The sequence below is a fragment of the Pipistrellus kuhlii genome, unplaced genomic scaffold (genome assembly GCF_014108245.1).
Source record: "Pipistrellus kuhlii isolate mPipKuh1 unplaced genomic scaffold, mPipKuh1.p scaffold_m20_p_8, whole genome shotgun sequence".
Lineage (NCBI taxonomy): Eukaryota > Metazoa > Chordata > Mammalia > Chiroptera > Vespertilionidae > Pipistrellus > Pipistrellus kuhlii.
Window position 1 is genome coordinate 26,026,315 of NW_023425584.1, and position 24,862 is coordinate 26,051,176.

General features: G+C 50.6%; 2 protein-coding genes across 4 annotated transcripts in view; one reads left to right on the top strand and one right to left on the bottom strand.

Annotated features, from left to right (window-relative positions):
* The window catches only part of NRG2 (neuregulin 2), a 182,072-nt gene extending 169,409 nt beyond the window's left edge, over nt 1-12,663 (top strand). For both annotated transcript variants that reach the window (XM_036424879.2, XM_036424880.2), the window contains 5 exons: nt 3,779-3,881; nt 6,043-6,166; nt 6,514-6,641; nt 7,425-7,652; nt 10,721-12,663. In XM_036424879.2, the coding sequence (XP_036280772.1) occupies nt 3,779-3,881; nt 6,043-6,166; nt 6,514-6,641; nt 7,425-7,652; nt 10,721-11,489 (1,352 nt within the window). In that variant the 3' untranslated portion in view covers nt 11,490-12,663. The remainder of the gene's footprint in view (nt 1-3,778; nt 3,882-6,042; nt 6,167-6,513; nt 6,642-7,424; nt 7,653-10,720) is intronic.
* A 2,702-nt stretch (nt 12,664-15,365) lies between these two features.
* PSD2 (pleckstrin and Sec7 domain containing 2) overlaps nt 15,366-24,862 on the bottom strand; it is a 44,605-nt gene continuing 35,108 nt past the window's right edge. For both annotated transcript variants that reach the window (XM_036424883.2, XM_036424884.2), the window contains one exon: nt 15,366-17,700. In XM_036424883.2, the coding sequence (XP_036280776.1) occupies nt 17,491-17,700 (210 nt within the window). In that variant the 3' untranslated portion in view covers nt 15,366-17,490. The remainder of the gene's footprint in view (nt 17,701-24,862) is intronic.

The window sequence follows — 24,862 nt, forward strand, 5'->3', positions numbered from 1 at the left end:
GCCTCTGACACCGTGTGTGCTGGATGTTTGGCTTCCTTTCCAAAACAAGGGAAAAGGATGATTCCAAAATTCTCCTCTGGCCCCACCAAGATGTCCAATCATAAACTACTTTTGTCTGGGGGAGATGAGGTGCTCATGAAAAGCAGGGCATCCTGGGAAACACACTGCAGCCTCAGTATATGGCAGCATCCCTCTGCCTGGGGCTGATGGGTAGGAGAGCCGGAGTCCGGAAGCCACGCATCTTGGTTTGGAGAGTTGTGAAGAAAGGCAGCACTTTCCACTTAACCTTAATCCCCCTTCCTTCTCCCATCTCCATCTCCATCGCTTCTCATCTCTGCCCTGTGCCCTGGGTCTGCCAGGCGTTGCCATCTGCTTGAGGCTGTCACTCCCTCCATGATCTGCCCCCACCATGGCATGCGTGTTCATCTGTAAGCAAGGGTCTGGGATGGGCCAGCCTCTAGTCTAGAGCCTGCCCCCCATTCCCCCGGGGAGAAGCTCTCCTCCCTCCCTCTCGTGTGTTCTGGCTCCTGGAGGACACCTCGGATGGGAAGGGGCTTGAGGGTCGGTCTGTCCAGCTCTCTGGCTTGGGTTGGGAGGCTCCACCCTGCAAGCGCCCAGACGTTTTGTAGCAGGAGAGAAGGGGGGGCACTCAGAGGGGCTAAGGCTTCTGTGCTGTCAGATTGCAGATGTGGTGTGAAGCCTACTGTTGTGAAAAGGCTGTTCTGGTGGCAGGTTTGGGGAGGCCCCAGTGTCCCCACCACCCAGCCCCTATCAGCTGTTCTCAGTAGAAGCTAGAGCTACAAGTCTGTGTGCAGTAGTGTGCCTGTCTGTGGACTGTGACAGGTGGGGAGGAGAGAGGCTAGTCTGGGCCGTGTGTGTGGTGGTGGCAGAGTGCATGGGGTGACTGTAGGGGTTCCCAGGGGTGAATCTATAGGGTTGTGTGTGTGTGTATGTGTGTGTGTGTGTGTTTGTGGGAGGGTGCAAGTGTTTATATCTGTTAGGCCAGTGGTCGGCAAACTCATTAGTCAACAGAGCTAAACATTAACAGTATAACGACTGAAATTTCTTTTGAGAGCCAACATTTTTAAATTTAAACTTCTTCTAATGCCTCTTCTTCAAAATAGACTCGCCCAGGCCATAGTATCTCGTGGAAGAGCCACACTCAAGGGGCCAAAGAGCCACATGTGGCTCTCGAGCCGCAGGTTGCCGAACACGGGGTTAGGTCTCTCTGTGCAGGATGTGAGTATCTGGAAGGGGGCAGTGGATACCTTGGTGTTAAGGTTGAGTGTGTGCAGTTGGAACTGTGAGGGTGTGGAGGTGTCATATGTAAATGTGTGTCTGTGTCTGTCACAGCGGTCTGTGCACTCCTTCCCTCACCAACTCAACAAGCATCTTCTGACCCTGGGATTTGCCAGAGTCTGGCGATCTGGCACGGCGCCCCTACCTTTCTGGGGCTCAGATTCACAGGATGAGACAGACAGTAAGACAAACTGGACAGCTATCAGGAGTGCTAAGTGCTATCCAGAAAATAAGATAATGGGATAGTGCCTGGCTGGGGTGGGAGCTACTTTAGCTGATTAGTCAGGGAAGGCTTGTCCACTGAGGTGACATTCAAAGACATGAAAAGTAGCCAGCCCTGCAAACACCTGGGGGAGAATGTCTGAGGCAGGGCCATGGCAAGGCAATGGACACAAGACTGCCAGCGACTCTGGAGCTTAGCGGACATGGGGAAGAGGACCACAGGTGAGAGCTGAGAGGAAGAGTGGAGCCAGGTAACCTGGGCCTCACAGGCCACGGTAAGGTTTTGATTGGTATTTAAGTTGCAGTGGAAAGTATTGTGAGAAGCAAAGTGCTTTATGGCGGTAGATCAGTATGGCTTTTGGCTGGAGAACAGATGGGGTTGGGGGAGAGGCGGAGAGGAGTGGAAGCAGAGAAACCAGTCGGCTGTCCAGGTGAGAGATGGCATCATCTTGGACTAAGCTGGCAGCAGTGGAAATGGTGAGAAGTGATCAGAACCAGCATCTACTGGGGAGGCGGAGCTGAGGCCTGGCTGATGGATTGGGTGCCAGTGTAGGTGGGAAGGCGGGGAGCAATCAGAGATGATTTGGGGCCTGAGAAACGAGAAAGTTGTGGTTTCCACTGAAGAGATGGGAAGAGCAGGGAGCAGGTTTGGAGAGATGGGGGATCAATGCTTGTGCCAGGCCATGGCCCTTGGGTGTAGGCGTCTGGAGCTCAGAGAGAAGTCAGCACAGGAGATAAATATTTGAGAGTCAGCTGCATAGAGATGGCATTTAAAGTCTGGGTGAGATCACAAAGGGAGAGAGGGCAGGTGGAGGAAATAAAAAAAGCCTGAGAGGCCTTCTGCACCACAGCCCACAGAGAAGACAGAGGCTTCTATGACAGAGGCCACCCAGTGAAGGGGGAGGCAACCCTGGAGCCCAGCAGGGGAGTGGGCCCAGCAGGGAGTCAGGTGGTCAGTGACCCCGACCAGGGTGGCTTCAGAGGAGGGATGGAGACAGATGTCTGACCTGAGAGGACTGAGGGATGACGGTGATGACAACTGGAGGCAGGACACCGACCCCAGAGCCCCGAGATGATCATGTGTAGGCAGACATGATTGCACGTACACATGCATGTGCGTGTGCATATGTGCTGCTCTGGATGTGTGTGAATGCATCTTTGTGAGGAGGGTCTGTGTGTCTCGGACAGGCATGGTCCCACAGGTATGTGTGTCCAGAGGGTTGCTCCCAGGTGTCTGCAGATGGGTGTTCCTTTGCCACAGGAGGTGCAGCAAGCCCGAGGGCTTAGGGAAGTTTCCCGGGGTTCCACCAAGGCCTTCAGGGCCAGCCTTCCCTTTTCCCTGTGCTGGCAGGAGAGGAGCGATGTGGAAGGGCCAGCCAGTGGGTGCAGCTGGGGCAGGCAGGGTGTCTAGGCTATATGTCTTGACTATGGCTGGTACTGTCATCTTCTCCCTTTCCTTCCTCCTGCTTTATCTGTTCTAGAAGGGTAGAGGGCACACCACCACGGAGTGGGAGGTGGAGGAGCTAGTCGGGTCATTCTGAGGCCTGGCCTAGCTCAGCCGCTCAGAAAGGGTGGGGCTGTGCCTGGAGCATGAGGACTGTCCTGAAGCACGGGCTGTGCTGCCCCTGATGGCCTTCTCACAGCCACCGATGGGGAGGGCTGGCTCAGGCAGGGCTGCAACCCTGGCCTGGCTGCAAGGGTGAGCGAAGGCCTTTCCCCGAGGGCCTGGTCTGCTCTGTCCAGCCTCTGGGTCAGAGGTCCGGTCACCAGCCCTGAACAGACCACTCTCCATCTTCGTAGAGAAGCTGCAGTAGCAGGCCAGGCCTCTGCCCAGGGTTGCCATGTTTGTCACCATTAAGAACAGCTTCCCCAGCCTGTCAAGGCCATAGTGGGACAGGGCAGGGCTGCTGACCAAGCTGGGTTGCCCTCTTCTATGGCCTTGGGGCTTCGCCTCCATCCCCTCATCCCGCTGCATTCTCCACTCACGTGCCTCGGGCAGGGTGCGGGGTTTGGGAAGGTGAATACGGGCATAGTCACTTGTGCCCAGATCCACGGTGGGTGGAGTTCCAGGGAGCAGAAGGCAATGGTGGGGGAGGGGGATGCACGAAGGTAGGAGACTGCTGGGGAGGGGAGGAGGAACAGGAGCCGGGCAGGACCTGAGCTGGAGAGCGCAAGGCTTTGGGGCAGGGGGTGTCTGCGCCACTATCACCACAGGTCCACCTCCTGCCCGGCTCCCTCACATTCCGTGTCTCTGCAGAAGCCGAGGAGCTGTACCAGAAGAGGGTCCTGACTATCACCGGTATCTGCGTGGCTCTGCTTGTCGTGGGCATCGTCTGCGTGGTCGCCTACTGCAAGACCAAGTGAGTGTTGGGCTCTGAGCCGGGCAGGCCAAGCCAGGGCTGGGCTCACGGACAGCTTTGTGAGGCCAGGCTCTCCTCCCCCGCCCGTGGTGCCTGGCCAACCCCCTTCACACCTTCATACCCCAGCTGCCCTCTGCCCTTCCTGTGGGGCCGAAGGGCTGGGCCAAGAGGCAGGAACAGGGGTGGGGGAGGCAGGCCCCAGAGCACTGAACAGGAACGGTCGTGAGCACAGGCATTGTGAGGAGACGGATCTGGGTTTGAATCCAGCTCTGCCATTTCCCGTGTGACCCTGAGCAAATGGATGAATCTCTGAGTCCTCCTCTACAAAATGGCAATGATCCTCAGATGTGCCTCAGAGGATGCTCTGAGGGAGCATCTGCCCTGTCACACAGGCACACATGAGGCAGCTTTGGGGGGTGGGGGAGTGCAGAGAGAAAGGATACATTCCCAAGGTAAAAGGAGATCTCACAAGGCAGTGCCTGGTCCCACCTGGGAGCAGGCCAGGCAGGAACACAGAGAAAGTTGGGTTGGGCCACCCCTAGGCAGCGGGAAGGTGGGGGCAGAACCTCAGGGCAATGGGGAGAAAAGGGCAGTTTCAGGAGTCAGTGCAAGCTAAAGTCAAATGCAGGAGAGGGTCAGCCATGTTCCTGGAGCATACGCAGGACTGGCAACTGGCAACCAGACCAGTTGGTGCAAAGGACTGGAGTCACAATAAAACAGCTGGAACCCAGATGGCACCATAGAGTCTCGAATGCCAATCTAGGGAGGCTGGGTTTACCCTGCATGCAATGGGAGCCAACCAAAGTGTAGAGAAATGAAATGCAGAAAAATGACAGGTCTGTCACATTCTCATCTGCAGAGCAAGAGCCTGGGCATAGCCACCATTTGGGGGACTGAGCCCTCGGGTCTTGGACCCTGCCACCCGTACATGGGATCTGAGGCCCTGCCAGCCTCGGTCTGGATGAGTCCAGGACCAGAAAGGTCAGAGGGAGGCATGGAGGGAGTCAAGGAGGGGAGATTGGGCCCAAATAGGAAAATTGAGGTCACAAATTGGGGGGTGGGGGTGTGAAGCAAGCCCCCTGTTCTAACCCCCACTGCACTTCCTCATTTTCTCAAGAAACTTTTCTTCAATACTTTGTAGACACCAAGCCCTACACCAGGAACATGGCCAGTGCCCTAAGCAGGAGGGCCAGTATCACAGGACACATTTCAGGAGGGCAGGCAGGGTTTCCCCAGAGGAGCATTTGGGCTGGGCCTGAGAGATGAGCAGGAGTCAGCAGGTGAAGAGGAGGAGGGTGAGCTCCTGTTGGCTATAATAGTCTGTGCAAAGGCCCAGAGGCCAGAGAGGGCAGCCATAGTAGAGGATCAGAAACAAGCCCTCCGAGGCTGCAGCAAGCTGGGCTGGGAAGTGGCCAGGGAGAGACAGAGCTGGGAGGGAAATGGGACCTGAGGGCCGAGGAAGGGTTCTACACGGGAGTGGCATGATTGGACTGGCTGATTACCATACAAATGTAGTGAGCACTTACTGTACACCAAAGTGAAGCAGCCCCACAGGCCTCAACTCCCTGACCACAGCGCACTTATTTTCTTCCTAACGCTTTGCTGAAAGTATCTTGTTCATGTTGTTGTTTATATGTTGATCACTGGCCTGCCCTGCTGATCTGCAAGCTCTGTGAGGGCAGGGCCCGTGTCTGTCTCCCCTGCTCCAAACAGCACCTGGCACATAATAAAAAGCCAGTAAACACTAAAGGAGCTAATGATGGAGGAGTGGGCCACCGCTGTGCTGGAAGATTTTATTTACCCTCAATCCTCTGGGTATTTGGGATGGGTAAATGATCAGCCCGTTTTACAGGTAAGGAAAGTGAAACAAGGAGAATTTATGTAACCAGGTTTGCACAGCTAGAAAGTAGTGGAGTTCTACTCTCTCAGCAGAGCCAAACTCATTACCACTCCGCTCAGGTCCTGTTGAACTCAGGCTGGTGGTGATGGTGATGGTGATGGTGATGGTGATGGTGATGGTGATGGTGATGGTGTCGGGACAAATTAGAGGGTCCTGGCTGAGCAGGGCAGGAGAGGAGACTCGTCCCGCTGGAGGGGCAGTGAGGGGAGTTCATGCATTGTGTGGGGGCATGGCAGGCCAACGCACCCTTCCCCTGTGCAGAAAACAGCGGAAGCAGGTGCACAACCACCTCCGGCAGAACATGTGTCCAGCCCACCAGAACCGAAGCCTGGCCAATGGGCCCAGCCACCCCCGGCTGGACCCCGAGGAGATCCAGATGGCAGATGTGAGTGGTGTTCCCAGGTCTCCCTCTGAGCCCTAGCTGCACAGCCAGCCTTCTGGTGCCCCTAAAGGATGGACCAGGGCAGCAGCCAGCCCCTCCCATGCTCAGCCTTGCTTGCTAGCCTCATCTTGCCCCACCAGGCTGACTGGCCTCACTCTGCCTGTCTCCTTAAGAAAAGACAGGTGGGGTGGATTTGCAGGGGCCATTGCTGCCCCAACACCAAGCCACTGACCCAGTGGGCAAGCCCCTTCCCCCAAACCTGGAGTTAGTGCTTCACTTCCCCGTTCCCCCCAGAAAGGAGTGCCAACGTGGCTACCTGTCACCAATTCCTGCCCAACTCTCTGTTCCAGTATATCTCCAAGAACGTGCCGGCCACAGACCACGTCATCCGAAGGGAAGCCGAGACCACCTTCTCCGGGAGCCACTCCTGTTCTCCGTCCCACCACTGCTCCACAGCCACACCCACTTCCAGCCACAGGTGGGCACCCCAAGGTCCCCACAGAGACCTGCAGCCCGCAGACAGCGAGGACCCATGCATCACACACCTGCCTGGGACACACAGAGCTCCCAGCAGACTCTGTATGGAGGGTCCCTCTGGGTGGACCCTCCATACAGAACCCAAGGCCAACGTTCATCCCAATATTCAGGGGACCAGATTCCCTCTTCCTAAACCAGCCCCAGAGGAACAGCAGCATTGCTGCTCTCCCACCTAACGTTTAGTGTTGTGAGGACCTCATCAGCGCCATTTTCTCTGGCATAAAGTGACAACTCACTCCACTGCCCCGAGCGATTAAATGCCCTCTCCTGGGTTTGCCCACAGGAACCTAGTCCTCCTTTTGTCCGGAGGTGGGCAAGACTGTCCACACAAGCACAGAGGCTCACACAGCTCAAAATACGTGGCCCTGTTCTTCCCTGGGCACCAGCATGGCAGAGGCAGGCTCCCTTGTGCTGGCCCCTGGGGCTGAGCTCCTGAGATTGGTCCATGGGAGTGGGAGAGCCGAGCCTGGGGTGGGGAGTTGCAGGGAGGAAGGGAAGAGGCCTGTGCATGCTGCAGCTCACCCACAGGGCCCAGCCCTCCTTCTCCCCATGCTGGGGTGGGGCATTTGTGATACTACACATCACCCCCAAGTGGAGAAGGGCAGTGAGCTGGGGGAGCCTGAGATGGAATGAAGAACAGGGAGGGGCGGGGCCTGGGACCATATCTGCTGTGCTGCCTTGCCCCTTCCTGACCCCCACCTCACTTCATTCCTGGCTTCTTCAGGCATGAGAGCCACACATGGAGCCTGGAACGTTCTGAGAGCCTGACCTCCGACTCGCAGTCGGGCATCATGCTGTCATCAGTGGGGACCAGCAAGTGCAACAGCCCAGCATGCGTGGAGGCCCGGGCACGGCGGGCAGCAGCCTACAGCCTGGAAGAGCAGCGCAGGGCCACCATGCCACCTTACCATGACTCCATAGACTCCCTGCGTGACTCCCCACACAGCGAGAGGTCAGTCCCTACCTCGTGACCTATGCCCCCCTTGGCCAGAGAACTGGCACCTCTGACCAGGGCTGTCCCTTACAGCACCTCACAGACATTCCAAAGAGCTTCATCCCCAGTTTCGCATCTGCTCAGTTTCATCACCACGTTAATGACAAACTAGGTCTAGAGCTGGGCCAGTGAACCCTGGTGTGCAGTGACCATCTAGTTTAATTGTCCTCCCTTTTCAGAGTAGAAGAGGGAGTTAATAATTGCAGTGCAGCAACAGGAACAAACAGAGAAGATCCCGAACAAACCAGAACCTATGCTTGCTTTACTTTGGTATTACCTAGAGGCCCCGTGTCCTGGCAGGAACAGAAAGACACTAAGACTGAGCAGAATGGAGGAGGAAAGGAGAGGTTGCCTGTGCGGAGACTGACCAGGGCAGGCCCGGGCAGTACCAACAAGGCCCCGTGGATCATGGCATCATTGGATTCCTGAGCAATGGATGCAGTGAGAACCAGGAAAACTCCTTTCTCCCTGATTCCAAGCCAGAAGTCACAGGGGCCAGCCCCCGTCTTGCTCAGCCCTCAAGTGGCCCTTGGCAAGTGGGGTCATTGGCAGGAAAGCAGAACTACAGGCTGGAGTGGAGGGAGAGGAGCAGATGCTCCCCTATTCTCAATTCAGCCTACTCCAGGCTGTCCCTGTGCTGGGCAGGTCTGTCTGGGGGTCCACATGGTCAAAATCCACATGGTTCTTTCTCCCGAGGAGCTCCAAGCCCTGGGCACAAAGCACTGAAAGTGCCAAGCACAGGACACCCAATCAGGGCAGAGACATCCAGTGTGACTGCAGGCTCTGGGAAGTAGCCAGGTTCTCCAAGACCCAGCTCCACCACCTGTGTGGCTTGGGGCAGGATGATCACCACTGTGCCTCTGTTTCCTCAGCTGTAGAACAGGAGCATCATCACGGTTGTGACGGGCACAGAGAGGTCTCGGGCACAAAGCTCTTTACCTCCTGCCTGGCATGGAGCTGGTACTCCTTTGGTGTAGCTGTTGTTACCAATAGCAATTGAACCGCTTAATGGTTGGGAGGTAGCGTAATGGAGAAAACATGCCAGGCAAGGGGAACATCTTGAGCTGTTCTAGCAGAGGCACTTCAGAACATAGCTGGTGAGTGAGATACTTGGAGCAGAGAGAGCTGTGGAGAGAGGAGCTGGGCCTCAATAGGCAGGCTGAGGCCAGATGGCTAGCTGATAGCCCTGGGCTTCTGCTTAGAGGTGGCCTTGGATGGGTAAGCAGAGCTTTGACTTTAAAAGATTGCCCTGGGGACTGCATAGAATGAAGGAGAAAGGACCCTGGGGTGGAAGGATGACCAGAGTGAATGAGACCCAGGAAAGGGTGAAGCAGGGAGGAAGGCTCCAGGGGAGGGGGAATGAGTACAACTTGGTGGTTAGTTAGATGTGCATATGGGAGAGGGAAGAGAGGGGAATCAGGTGATTGAGAGAGTAATGCGGACTCCGGAGAGCAGTGAGGTGCCACTCTACAGTTTGGAGGAAAGACATGGAGGTAGGTGATTCCCATACTGAGGTGGACAAATGTTGAGCAAAAGGCTGATGGACTTCAGCAAGGGGGGTGTGGACAAAGAAAAGGGAGAAGTGTCTGGGATTCAGACTGGGAGATATTAGCAAGGGCCAACTTTTGGAGGAACTGGTATTCTTTAGCCCCAGCAGAGACTCCAGTGGGGTCTTGGTAGCTGTCAGTTCTGGGCTGAGGATCCTATCTGAGGTGTGAGCAGTCACTTCCCTGGGGCAGCTTTTAGTTTCAATATAAAAAATAATAATTCCCCTACTGAAGCCATTGCCATTGAATGAATTGTCCCTGCAGGGATAGTGAGTCCAACTCACAGGGATGACTGAATGGGAACAATTGGGCAGTATGAGTTCTGGTTCCTGCCCAGTCTCTGTTCAAATCCCAGTTCCACCACTTCCTGGCTGTTGAACTTTGGCTAATATACAAATTGACCAAATGGCAGAAAGACCGGTCACTATGACACGCACTGACCACCAGGGGGCAGACGCTCAATGCAGGAGCTGCCCCCTGGTGGTCAGTTCGCTCCCACAGGGGGAGCTCGGCTCAACCAGAAACCAGGCTCCCAGCTGGTGAGTGCAGCAGTGGTGGTGGGAGCCTCTCCTGCCTCCGAGGCAGTGCTAGCAGGCCTAAGCCATCAGTCAGACGTACCCCCAGGGCTCCCAGACAGCAAGAAGGCACTGGCCAGGCTGAGGGACAGCCCCCCCCCCCCCAAACCAGTGCATGAATTTCATGCACAGGGCCTCTAATATGTTATATGGGACTGGGTCCTATTGGGTTAATGTACTATATGAGATCTGGCATGTCAAATGCCCTAGCCTGAGCCTTACCCAAAGTAACAAAGGACCATTTATGGAGGCTTATCCAGGGTCCGGTAGGCACTGGACTATAACATCCCGTTGATACATCTATGGACTTGTGGTTATCCTCACTTAAGAGATAAAGCAGTGGTGGGCAAACCCACATGCGGCTCTTTGGCCCCTTGAGTGTGGCTCTTCCACAAAATACCATGTGCAGACGCCCACGTATGTTGTGACTGAAACTTCATGGCCTATGCGCAGAAGTCGGTTTTCGGCTCTCAAAAGAAATTTCAGTCATTGTACTATTGCTATTTGGCTCTGTTGACTGAGTTTGCCCACCACTGCGATAAAGAAAAAGGCTGGGAACGGTTAAGGAAATTGCTTAAAGTCACTAATGATTAGCACCTTAGTTCTTTTTTAAAAATATATATTTTATTGATTTTTTTACAGAGAGAAAGAGAGAGATAGGAGAGTTAGAAACATCCATCAGCTGCCTCCTGCACACACACCACTGGGCATGTGCCGGCAACCAAGTTACATGCCCTTGACCGGAATGGAACCCGGGACCTTTCAGTCCGCAGGCTGAAGCTCTATCCACTGAGCCAAACCGGTTAGGGCAGCACCTTAGTTCTTGCAGGTGTGCGTGGCCTCCGGAAAGACTCGTGCTTTTCCTGGGTTCCGCCCGGGCCCACGCCTCTCCCTCTCCCCGCAGGTACGTGTCGGCCCTGACCACGCCCGCGCGCCTCTCCCCGGTGGACTTCCACTACTCGCTGGCCACGCAGGTGCCGACGTTCGAGATCACGTCCCCCAACTCGGCGCACGCCGTGTCGCTCCCTCCCGCCGCGCCCTTCAGCTACCGCCTGGCGGAACAGCAGCCGCTCCTGCGGCACCCGGCGCCCCCCGAGGCCGGGCCCGGCGCCGCCGCCGCCGCCGCCGACATGCAGCGCAGCTACGACAGCTACTACTACCCCGTGGCCGGGCCCGGGCCGCGGCGCGGCGCCTGCGGCCTGGGCGGCAGCCTGGGCAGCCTGCCCGCCAGCCCCTTCCGCATCCCCGAGGACGACGAGTACGAGACCACGCAGGAGTGCGCGCCCCCGCCGCCGCCGCCGCGCGCCCGCGGCGCGTCCCGCAGGACGTCGGCGGGGCCGCGGCGCTGGCGCCGTTCGCGCCTCAACGGGCTGGCGGCGCAGCGCGCACGCGCGGCGCGGGACTCGCTGTCGCTGAGCAGCGGCTCGGGGTGCGGCTCGGCCTCCGCCTCGGACGAGGACGCGGACGACGCGGACGGGGCGCTGGCGGCCGAGAGCACGCCCTTCCTCGGCCTGCGCGCGGCGCACGAGGCGCTGCGCTCGGACTCGCCGCCGCGGGGCGGGGCGGCGGACAGCAGGACTTACTACTCGCTGGAGAGCCACAGCACGCAGGCCAGCAGCAGCAGACACAGCCGCGGGCCCGCGCGGGCCAAGCAGGACTCGGCGCCCCTCTAGGGCCCGCCTCCCTCCTCCCCTGTCTTGAAAGAGAAGGGCGACCACCAAACTTGGAGAAAGGAGGAGAGAAAAAAAAAAAAAAGAAATAAAAATATTTTTATTTTCTATAAAAGGAAAAAAGGTATAACAAAATGTTTTATTTTCATTTTAGCAAACATTGTCTTACAATACTAGCTAAACGGCAAAGACGTTTTTATAGGGAAACTATTTATATGTAACATCCTGATTTACAGCTTCGGGAGAAAAAAAACAAAACAAAAAGAAACAACAAAAAAAAAGAGAGATGGGCCAATTTTTTGACTCTTTAATAGAAACCTATATTGTGGTGCCTTTTGCTGTACGCTAATCTGGAGCTCCTGGAGAAAAAGTCTGGGTTGTGGGGTGGGGGTGGGGGGATGCAGGATCCGGAGCTGGTGCCGGCGAGAGGAAGCAGGTAGAGAGAGGCTGCAGGGGTGGGGGGTGGGGGGTTGGGAGGGACCGAGTTGCGCAGCTGTGATGGGTGGGCCCTTTGCCCCCTTGCAAGATCTCGAGTCCTGCATCCCCTGGGAAAGGCCAGGGATCCTAGGCTTGGAGCTAGCGTTGGTGTCAGGTCACGTCTAGAGGGAGACTAAGGCCCAGCGACAGCAACCTGAATGGGGCGGGGGCCTCCCCACTCCTCAAAGCTGCTAAGGGAGGAGGCACTGAGAACCAGGTCTTCCCAACAGTCCCCGCCCCAGGGAGGGGGCAGCTCTGCCAGGGCCCCACCGTTGGAGGCTCCTCCTCCCCACGGCCTCCAGGACGCCCCTTGTCCTCTGCAGCACCTTCGTTTACAGGTCGTCTTTTCTATTACGCCTGCATGTTCTTTGCATTTCAGATTCTTTAGATTGGATGCATGGTCACGCTGGGACCTAGAAGAGCCACTCGACAGTGTATTTGATCCCCCTTTTAGCAATAAAGTAACATCATTTCCTTCTCAGTCCAACGCCCAGCCTCCATCCCACCTACGACTTCTGCTCCCTCTCCAGCCCCGCCCTCCTCACCCCCGAAAACTGGGTCCACTGCTAATTTGTCCAAAAGGTAATTGTTTAAAAAAAAATACTCCCAAACAAATGAGAACCCTGCCCTGAAATGTCCAAACACCTGACTGTTGACACTTGAACATTTTTATATTATAAATAAAAGCAGAAATAACTCATGTTTGACTGTGTGTGCCTAGCCCTCAGGTGAGGAGGGCAGACGGAGGATGAAGACTGGGGTGGAGATGGATGGATGTTGGTGTGGAAGTTGGAGAGGGCCAGGGTCATCCATGGGAGGAGGACACTCCCTCCCATCTCCCTGGCTCCTGTTCCCAGGGCAGGCCCCAGCACTCCTCCCTCTCCGAGGACTTTGACCAGGCATCCATCCCCCTGGCTGCGGGGGAACCCGGCCAAGGGGCTGATGCAAATTCCTCCGCTTCAGGCTCAGCCTCAGAACCCTGGCCCAGTTCCGGCTCTGGAGCGACAGGGGCCCTACTGAGGCAACAACTTCCGGGCCGAGGCGGGTGAGGAAGGAAGGATTGTGGGGTTGGCACGGGGGCAGCTGAGGCAAGGTGACCCTTGGGGCTGCGGGCATGTCACAGGCAAAGTCTGGACTTGCCAGGTGGATAATGGGTACCTAGGCTTGATTTAGTGATGGCGATGAGGAATCTCCATCTAAGCCACCAGGAGGACCACAGCTGCTGCAGCTTGTAAGCCCACAGGGTGTTACCTTTTTCCCAACTCTAGACCCCAACTCAGAACGAGGGCTTGTCTAAACCCGAAATCCCCGATTAATAAGAGTATGTGACTTCAGGCATGGAGAAGGCAGAGGAAGGTCCAGGGTTAAGAAGCCTTTGCCCTCATTGATTCATTGATTACACCCATGCCCAGCCCCAGGAACCATTCTGTTCCAGCCCAACATGAGGAAGTCTTCTACCCAAATTGCTCAGGTGTTTGACTTGTGTGCACATGCGCGTGAGTGCCCTCAGGCTGTGTCTGGTCAGTTGGGAGACCTACAGATGAGAGGGACAGAGAGGTTTAGGGTCGAGAGGACCTAGATATCAGCAGGGTCTGAGCTCAGATTCCACCTCCACCCTCACTACCTGTGTGATTCCTCTAGCCTGCCGTTTCCTCCACTTCAATGACGATGCTAATACCTCCTTCAAGGGGTTGCTGTGGAGCTTATCTATGTGAAGCACCCAGTGTAGCTTCTGGCACAGGATACAGGCATACCTTGAAGATATGGCAGGTTCAGTTCCCGTAAAGCAAGTCTTGCAATAAAGCAAGTCATAATATTTTTTTGCTGTTGAAGGGTCTTGCCTTCAGTTTATAAAATACTCAACATTTGTGAGGCACGATAAAGCAAAATGCAATAAAATGAGGTATGCCTGTAGGTGCCTGTTGAGAGCTAATTTGATGATGGTGATGAGGATAACTTGTGTCTTGCATTCTTGACTCAAAGTAGCAAAAACTAGATGAAAGGAAGGTTAAGGAACTCAAGTCATTGTATTCATAGTGGGAGCACTAGAACAAAAAACACATTACAAAGAAATAAATGAAAATAATGAACTAAATGCTATATAAACCTGCAAATCACTGACCTAGCCTCAATCTGATAGTCATTCGATCCCTCTACTGGCTCTGAGTTTGCTGTTGGCTTTAAAATTTTCCAAAAGCCAGTGGTTCCTCTGTGTGACCCCCCAAGTAATTAGGGTTGAACTCTTGGTGAACCCATTGACCTCTCCATGACCCCAAGTAATTAGGCTTGACCTCTTGGTGAACCCATTGACCACTCCATGACCCAGTTTAGTGTTCTCATTTGACCCTTCTGAGAGAGTGTTGCTGTTATCTACCTTCTAAACTTTTGGTCAGAAACCACCTCCATGACTCCGCTGACCTCTCTATGACCCCAAGTAATTAGAAATGAACTCTTTGTGAACCCATTGACCTTTTTTTTGACCCCAAGTAATTAGAAATGAACTCTTCATGAACTCATTGACTTCTTCATGACCCAACTTAGTGTCCTCATTTGACCTTCTGAGGGTCAAGTTGCTGTTACCGTCTAAACTTTTATCAGAAACAACCTCCATGACTCCGATCAACCCACCAACCTCTATGTGACTCCAAACGATTCTGAATAACCGCCTGATAAACTTATGGGCTTTCACGTGACCCCATTTAGTGCCTTCATTATCTGCTCTGGACTCTAAGACACCTGCTGAGAGTCTAAGGCTGGAACCTAATGTAGTCCTTGATTCTTTTCTCATCTTTGTGGCTACTCATTCATTTCACAGGTGTGAAAGGAACCTGGGAGCAGGCCTTTTCTCTGCGTCTCAAATTTCTGCTTTGGGGCATTTTCAGTTGGCCTGTCAGGAAGAGGTCCAGTCCAGTAAGTGACTTCCCTACTACCACCCTGTCTCCAGGAGCACTTACGACCTTTGTGGGCAGCTTCCTGAATCAGTCTTTTTCCTCACTCCTCCAATTCTTCCTTCTCTCTGCCAGGTCATTTTTGGCTTGTCTCCCCAGTCCTCCCAGAGTCCCAAATGGTGATGGTGACTGTCTGTCTCCCTCCCCTCTAGACTGTGAGCCCCACGTGGACAGGTAGCTGGTCAATCCTTTTCTCCCCAGCAACCACTGCAATGTGCAATACTGTTGAGCTTCATTGAGTGAGAGGATGAATGCTCGAGACACTGTCTTCAAGAGGCAGCCTCCAGGAGTCCCTGAGCTGCAGCCACTTCCCAGGACCAGTAGGTGGCGCAACCACTTGCAGCATCTCACCTGCGTCCTCCAGTCCTCGGATTTGGACAGTCCTGGAAAATGGGCATTATTTTGTGGGGTGAACATATGGTCCATTAGAATGCAGGAAAAAAAATATCAGAACTTTGATTTAGATTTATTTTCATCTCATCTTTTTTAAATTTCTATTTTTGTGTATGTTTTATAATGTACATAATATTTTAGTACAGTAGAACATGTATATAATTTACAATAAATAATTATACAATTAAGAAAGTGAGCTAAAAAATGGTTTTTACTGATCGGAGGCACAGTGCTCAGGGAAGTACATTTGTCTGCAACAGACAGGGCTTGCTCCTCTGCTTTCACTCACCTGCCCTCAGAAGGTGGATAATGGGAGGCTGACCCCAAAAATCAAAAGACCTTTGAGACAGCACGGAGAAAGCACAGAGAGCTCTTTATGTTGCCACACTGTTCTTTCAATTTCACTTAAACGAGCATTTAAGTATCCTCAGCAAAAGGAGGAGTCAGATGGTTTGATTATAAGTACACGTCAGCTGATCCCAAATAAATCATCTGCTTTTCATCCTTGGTTATCAGGGTTCTCTCCAACTAGTCCTCAGTTGACTTTTCAGGGTGGTTCTTCTGTATTTTAGTTGCATTTCCAGTTTGGTCCTGGGAGAGTGTTATTGTCGCTTCCACCTACTCCGCCACCATTTTTCACACAATCCAAGTGAAATAATCTGGATTTAAATCCCTACATCTCTCCACAGATTCACCTATCTCTTGCATCAAATGAGTGGACTTGTACTTATTGCAAGGTGCTTAGTTGCAAGGTTGACTTATTAAAACTAAATATGTTACCACTGAGATCAAACTGCTGGCCAAGCTACAGCAATCTATTTTAAAAATAGAAAGGATTTACTCATCATAGCTCCATTGAAAGTGTCATCACCCCCACCATTTGTCAGTCTGAGGAACTCAGGGTTTAAAGAATGCTAGTCTGTTATTATCATGTGGCAAATTTCTTTCTTCCCCAAAATGTCCTTAGATAGCATTTCTGAAATGGTGAAAGAAATATCAACTTAAAAAAAAAAAATCAGCAACTTGTCATTCCACCTTTTCCCAAGACCAAGATGGTTTCCACAACCTTTCCCCCATCCAATCTCTTCCAGCTTGTTGACAAGTGGCTATTTGCAAGGCAGATTGTCTTTTATTCCTGTACCAGTAGGTCAGAACAAGAGGCCATCTCTGGAGCTCAGAGACCTGGCAGCACCAACATAAAGACCAAAAAATAAACAGAGCCACAGTCCCATCCCACTCACACACCATGATGCCGGTGGGACAGGCAGGGTGGCGCACACACACACACACACACACACTGCCTATTTATTCCAAAACATCAACTGTAAGAGCTATGTAAGTCACAGGTCAGCCGGAAGTGGGGAATGGAGCGAGAAAAGGTCAACACCGTTTCCACCTTTCCTCCCAGAGTGCCAGGGCCACCGTGGGGCCAGACAGCAGCCCTGAAATAGGCTTTTCCTTCATCTTATTCTATCCTCTAATTGATGTCAGTTCCAAAACCATCCTTAAAGGGGGTTTCATATAGATACATAATTCCTATATCTATACACTTGTGTCCGTATAAAAGAAAGCAGCAGTGGCCTCGATGGATGGAAGGAGAGGCGGATGCACACAAGAGTGGAGACAGCTCGGCACGGAGGAGCAGGCCCGAGTCCTGGATTATTGCAATGTGAGAGGGAGAACGGGGTGCGAGTCCAGAGGTTGCTGTGTAGAGGGAGGGAGGATAGTGCTGGTGGTCTGCAGACCTGCTGCTGCTCAACTCAGAGGAAGGAGGAGGAAAAGGGGTAGGGGTCCACGCTGAGGCCTGGAGTCCAGGCCTGGCCTCCGAAACAAGGGAGATGAGGACAGGACTTGTGAGAAGACGAAGGCCTGGGAAGTCCACTGCCCTTCCCGCTTCACCAGTGAGATGGTATATGGAGCATGCACACAACAGGCCTACACAATGAGGCTCCATCGTGGACAGGGATGCAAGGGCTGAGGAGAGGGTCTGAGGCCCAGAAAAGCCCTAGAATACAAAATCAATGCCGTGAATAGCATCTCCATCCTCTTGGCTCATGGGGCTCTCCACACCCCTGTGGCTGCCCGTCAACTGCCTGGAGCTGGCCCGATTGGCCTGTGGCTGGAACTGTGCTCTCTGGCCCTCTGGGGGCATTTGCCTGCCTCTGGGGCCTGCTCATCCATGCCAGCTAAGTTTCAGGTCCAGTGGTATCCTTCGTGGCTTTGCTGCCAGTCACAGTTCCATGGCCCTGACTGAGGGCGGGGCTTGAGTGTGTCTTGCGGAGGGAAGGGTCCTCCCCTTCCAGGGTGGCCAGCCGGGACTCAATCCGCTCCAGGTCATCCGAGCCCACTTTGATTTTCACGGCCAGGAGGTGGATGTAGGTCTCATAACGGCTTTTCTAGGAAGAGAGCAGAGAAAGGTAAAAAAAACAAAGACAAACAGAAAACTCTCATAAATCAATAAAAAGGAGTTAATCCAATAAAAATAATAGGAAAGCACAGGCAACAAAAGTAAAAACAAGCAAATGGGATTACATTCAAAAATAGTTTTAAAGAGGAAGTCTTTTTTTTTTAATATGTTTTTATTTATTTATGTATTTATTTATTTATTTTTGGTTTCTTAAATATATTTTATTGATTTTCTACAGAGAGGAAGAGAGAGGGACAGAGGGTTAGAAACATCGATGAGAGAGAATCATTGATCAGCTGCTTCTTGCACACCCCCTACTGGGGATGTGCCCGCAACCAAGGTACGTGTCCTTGACCGGAATTGAACCTGGGACCTTTCAGTCCGCATGCCGATGCTCTATCCACTGAGCCGAACCAGTTTAGGCATGTATTTATTTATTTTTAAAAAGGAAGGAGGAAGGAAGGGAGACAGAAAGAAACACCTATCGGGAATTAAACTGGAAACCTGGGCATGTGCCCTGACTTGGCATCAAACCAGCAACCTTTTGGTACACAGGACAATACTCAACCAGTTGAGCCACACTGGCCATGGCAGGATTACATCAAAATTTTAAACTTCTGAGTATCTAAGGATCCAAACAGTATAGTAAAAAATGCAATCTAAAGAAAAGAAGAGCCAAAACCGGTTTGGCTAAATGGATAGAGCGTTGGCCTGCGGACTGAAAGATCCCAAGTTCAATTCTGGTAAAGGGCATGTACCTTGGTTGCAGGCACATCCCCAGTGGGGAGTGTGCAGGAGGCAGCTGATCGATGTCTCTCTCTCTCATCAATGTTTCTAACTCTCTATCCCTCTACCTTCTTCTCTGTAAAAAAAATCAATAATATATATATATATTTTAAAAAGAATAGAAGAGCCCTAGCTAGTTTGGCTCAGTGGATAGAGCATTGGCCTGTGAACTGAAGGGTCCCGGGTTCAATTCTGGTCAAGGGCACATGCCTGGGTTGTGGGCTCAATCCCCAGTGAGGGGCATGCAGGATGGCAGCCAATCAATTATTCTTTTTCATCATTAATGTTTCTATCTCCAAAGAATAGGAGGAAAGATTTATAAATCATATACCTGCTAAAGGTCTAGTATCTAGAATGTGTTTGTTTGTTTTTTAACTTTCTACAAAGAACCCAATCAACAAATGGACAAGGGGCTTGAATAGACATTTCCCAAAGAAAATGTACAAATGTTCAGGAAGCACATGAAAGTTTTAATCACTAATGTGAAGGAAGTGCAGATCAAAACCACAATGAGATACCACTACACATCCATTAGTATGGCTATATAAGAGGGGAAAAAACATAAAATGCCAAGTGTTGGTGAGCATGTGGAGAAATTGGAACCCTCATGTGCTGCTGATGGAAATATAAAATTTATAGCCACTGTGGACATTCTGAAAGGAAGAAAGAAAGAAAGAAAGAAAGAAAGAAAGAAAGAAAGAAAGAAAGAAAGAAAGAAAGAAAATAACACTACCATATGATCCTGCAATACCACACTGGGTATATATCCAAAAGAACTGAAAACAGTTTTGAAGAAATATTTCCACACCCATGTTCATAGCAGCATTAGTCACAATAGCTGAAAAGTGATAGCAACCCAAATGTCCATCAGCAGATGAAAAGATAAACACACATGTGGCATATACATACAATGGAACATTATTCAGCCTTAGAAAGGAAGAAAATTCTCAAATTTGCTACATCACAGATACACCTTAAGGACATTATGCTAAATGATGTAAGTCAGTCACAAAAACTCAAGTCCTATATGATTCTACTTATATGAAGTACTAGAGTCCTCAAATTCATAGAGATAAAAAGTAGAATTGTGGTTTCCAGGGGCAGGCTGAAGAGTTGTTTAATAGGTATTGTTTCAGTTTGGGAAGATGAAAAACGTTCTGATCATTGGAGAAACCAAGATGGCGGCATAGGGTAGACACCTGAATGCAGCCGACCACAACAAATTTGAATTTAGAACTGGAAAACAGGGGAAACATCACCCTGAAGCACCGGACGGCTGGCTGAGAGGAGGCTCTACCATCCAGGAAGGAGAGAGAAGGCACGTTGAGCCTCAAGAACTGTGAAGGTGCGGAGATCTGTGCGCACAAAAAGGCGGCCACCAGATTTCGCTGCTGGCTTACTCACGGCACGGAGAGGGTGGGCTGAGTTCACTGCTGGCATACTCCAGGCACGCAGAGAGGGCAGACAGCTAATGCACAGCTGGCTTTCTTGTTCGGTAGGAAAACAGAACCACCCTATTGCTCTGATAGTCAGCCCCAGTCAGGGAGAGGCCAGACTGTCAGGCAGTGGGCAGAGATCTCTCGGAGGTGTGTGAAGCCAGCGGCCATTACTGCGGGACTCAGGGAAGGGCAGACGGGAAACCAAAGTTTGTCTGCACCACCCCGAGACTCCGTCCCACCCAAGCGGAGCACGGAAGCCCTCCTGTAGGCTTTCTTTTTTTTTTTTTTTTTTTTTTGTAGGCTTTCTTGAGGAGGGACGAATCCAAAGCTTGTCTGTGCCTATACCAAAGAGGTGCATGCACCTGCAACCAATCTTGCGGGACTCACCAAAGCTTGTCTGCGCCACACTGAGACTCCACCCCATCCAAGTGGAGTACAGAAGCCTCCTAGCTGAGACACTGCTGATCCTCACAGCCAGTGATACCAACAACAGGCAAGGCTTAACAACAAGACTGCTCACACAGCCCACAAAGGGCTACACCAAGACTGTCCACCTCAGGTAACTGGGAAGGCTGTACTACTGGGCTCTACCAGAACACCTAGCACACAAAACTATTCCATCAAATCAGGGAAGAAGCTAAAATGCAGAGAAGAGGCAGGACACAAAGGAAGGAGATGGAGGATAGTAAAAGAATGAACATTGAGTTCAAACCTACAGTTATAATGTTTTTCAAGAATTCCCTAAAAAAAGGGGGGGGGGGCCTAATAAAATAAATGAGACCTATGAGGATATGAAAAGGGATCAACTAGAAATAAAAAGGGATCAACTAGAAATATAGAAAACATTGTCTGAAATAAAAAATATTACACAGAGTCCTAAAAACAGTCTGGAAGATCGCAGGAATCAAGACAAAGATTTAGAACACAAAGAGCCAGAAGGCACTCCTCTGCAGAAGCAAGACGATAAGAGAATCCAGAAAGTTGAAGATAGGGACAATTTCAAGCAAACCAACATCAGAATTTTGGGGTCCCAGAAGAAGAGAGAGAGCAAGATACCAAAAGAATATTGGAAGAAATAGTGACAGAAAACTTCCCCCATCTGGGGAAAGAAATAGACTTATAAGTCCAGGAAGTGCACAGAACCCCAAACAAAAGGAGTCCAAAGAGGACCACACCAAGACACATCATAATTAAAATTCCAAGAGCAAAAGACAAAGAGAGAATATTAAAAGCAGCAAGAGAAAAGCACGTAGTTACCAATAAAGGAGCACCCATATGATTGTCAGCTGATTTCTCAACAGAAACCATGCAGGTCAGACGGGAATGGCAAGAAATATTCAAGGTGATGAATAATAAGAACCTACAGCCAAAAATACTCTACCCAGCAAAGCTATCATTCAGAATTGAAGGCTAGATAAAGAGTTTCACAAATAAAAAAAAGCTAAAGGAGTTCATCACCACCAAACCAGAATTATATGAATTGCTGAAGGGGGTTCTTTAGGAAGAGGAAGAAGATAAAGATAAAAATTATGAACAACAAATACGTAAATATCAACAAGATAAAAATTATGAACAACAAATATGTAAATATCAACAAGAAACTAAAAGCCAAGGGAATTAAAAATTCTGATGAACAGTATTAATTGGTGAATATAATAGAATCAGAGGTATGGAAGGGGAGTGGACTGACGATTCTCAGGGAAAAGGGGAGTAGGGGGTGTGGGAAGAGTCTGAATAAAAACTGTGCACCTATGGATGAGGACAATGGGAGGTGGGCAAAGGGCAGAGGATGGGGTGGGAACCTGGTGGAGGGGAGTAATTGGGGGGGGGGGGAACATTTGTAATAATCTGAACAATAAAGATTTATTTAAAAAAGTAAAAAAAAAGAAAAGAAAACGTTCTGGAGATTTGTTGCACAACAGTGGGAATACTAAACATTACTAAACTACACGCTTTAAAACTGCTAATATGGTAAATTTTATGCTATGTGTATTTTATCACAATTTTTAAAGAATTTTAATATTTTTTTATTGATTTCAGAGAGGAAGGAAGAGGGAGAAACCGAAATATTGATTAGAGAGAATTATTGAGCGGTTGCCTCCTGCACTCCCCCTACTGGGGATCGAGGCCTCAACCCGGGCATGTGCCCTTTACTGGGAACTGAAGTGTGAGCTCCTGGTTCATAGGTCAATGCTCAGCCACTGAGCCACGCTGGACGGTCACAATTTAAAAATCTTTAATCCAAATTAAAATAGCAATAAGACACCACTTGTTAAGCCTATCAGATTGGTGAAGATTAAAACATTCAATAATGTCCAGGGTTGGTGAGGGCATGGAGAGAAAAGTGAATTCACAAACATTTATTAAACAAGTTGTAAGTTGGTAAACATTGATTTGACAATGTCTGAGGGTCTTGACACTGAGCTTAGGCCCTGACCACAGTCAAGGGAGGCTAGGGTCCTGGAAAAAGCAGGGTGTAAGGGTCAGTAGACTATTCCTGCCCAGCTCAGACCTATGAACAGAAACCCCTTCATTGCTGGGCTTCACATCCCCCTCCCCAATTAAATCAGGTGGGAGTGAGAAAGACCAGGGCACTGGAACTATCGGGTCTAGTAATAATTAATGTCGTTTTTAAACATTCGTTTAAAATCTTGCTTGGCGTTGACTTGTATTGACATAACCTTCAAACACGTGGTATCTACAGAACGTGTGAAGTGCAATTAACAAGTTTTGCTTGAAAAAGTTTGTGTTTGGTTTGGTTTTTGTTGCAAAACTAGGGCTAAGAAGATGGTGGATGAAGAGCATATTCGGCACTGCATGCTTTATGAGTTCCAATTAGGAAGAAAAGCAAGTGAGGCTGCAAAAAACATCTGTAGTGCTCTTGGTCAAGATGCAGTTAGCGCCAGAAAATGCCAGCGTTGGTTTGAGAAATTTCGTGAGGGAAATTTTTCGTTAGATGACAAGAGTGGTCGAGGCCGTGTGTCCAATTTTGATCAAGACGCTCTTCAAGCTCTTTTGGTGCAAAATCCTCAAATTACCCAACAAGAGCTTGCGACAACTTTAAATTGTTCACAAAAAACAATTTCCAATCAATTGCGTGCACTTGGCAAAGTCCAAAAGTTTGGAAAATGGGTTCCTCATGAGTTGACCGACAACAACCGTAATCAAAGAGTCACAATTTGCAGTTCGCTCCTCTCTCGTCAAAACCGTTTGCCGTTTTTAGAGCAAATTGTTACCGGAGATGAACAATGGCTGCTGTATGTTAATCTGAAAAGGCGGCCTCAATGGTTGGACAAAAATGAGGCTCCGCAGCCCACACCAAAACCTAACTTGCATGCGAAAAAAGTGATGTTGTGTGTTTGGTGGAATTTTAAAGGAATTCTTCATTATGAACTTTTACCATCTAACCAAACCATTACAAGTGCAGTGTATAGTGCCCAATTGGAAAGGTTAGCCCAAGCTTTAAGAGAAAAAGAACCCGCGCTGATTAATCAGAAGGGCGTAATTCTTCACCACGATAACGCACGACCGCATACTGCAAGAATCACTGCTGAAAAACTGCGCCAGTTGGAATGGGAAGTTCTCCCTCAACCTGCATATTCTCCTGATATTGCCCCTTCCGATTACCATTTGTTTTGTTCTTTGCAAAACTTTCTTCTTGGAAAAAAAAATTTAATAATGAAGAATGCCTCAAAAATGCATTGACCGAATTTTTTGCATCAAAATCACAAGAATTTTACAACAGAGGGATTAAAATGCTTCCTGAGCATTGGGCACAAGTAGTAGAAAACAATGGCAACTATATTGTTGATTAAATTTTGTTGTATTGTTTAAATAAATTCGATTTAAAAAAGTATTAGAAAACGACATTAAGTATTACTAGACCTAATATAATCTATCCCCTGGTTTAAAATCCTGGCTCCTGCACTTCTTTTTAACTTTGTCAGCTCAGGCAAGCGATCTGACCTCTCCAAGCCTCAATTTCCTGTCTATAAAATGGGGACAATAACAGAACCCACTTCACAGAGTTAATATGAGGATTAAATCAATTCATAGAAAGTAAATGATGAGAATCACACCTGGAAATTCATAAGAGATCAGTCCACTGTAGCTTTTGCCGTCACCATTTTTACCTTGCAGAGAGTGTGGATCTGAGGAGATTTCTATAAGCCACAAAGCTCTACATTTTTCCAAATGGCAGGGACTATCCTGGGAACTCTCCTCTCTTCCCCACACCTCAGTAGAAAATCAGTGCAGAAATGTAGAGATTGAGATCGGTTACTTCTGGCCCTTCCTGCTCTGGGGGCTTCCTGGCTCAGTCCCAGCCTATCTGGCCAGCTGTCCACTCCCAAGCGCAGGGCAGTCCCAAAGCCAGTCCAAAATGGTTCCTGCCCTCCTTCCTCAGCCAACCCCCACCCCTCAACCAATGAAGGTGATGCTTAGTCAGCCCCATTTGGGAAGCATCATGGGGCAGAATCAGAGTAGTGGGCAGAGAGATGAGATGAAAAGAAGGGAGAGTTTAGGAGGAGAGATTAAGTTGCTCTGCTCAAGAAACATGTGAAGGAGGAAATGAGAGATCAAGAGGGGAAAGGCACACGGACAGGGCTTGGGATTCGGTAGCTTCCTGAGAAGCTGGGCCGGTGGGGAAGTGGAGGCGAGGAGCAGCTTGGAGAGGAGTGAGAGGAGTGGTGGGAGGGGAGGAAGGTCTGGGAGAGCCCGGCTGGTGCTCTTTGAGTCACATCACTGACAGCTGGACTGTGCAGCCTGGCCCACAGGAGGCCATGCATGGTTCATGATTGCCTCAGGGGAGCCCCCAAAGTGGGGGACCCCCAAACTAGGAAACCCCCTGGCTATGGAATGATGTTGGTGGTGAGACGTAGCAGATGCTAGGTGGAGTTGGCCTCCCCTCGGGCCCCAGCCCTGTCC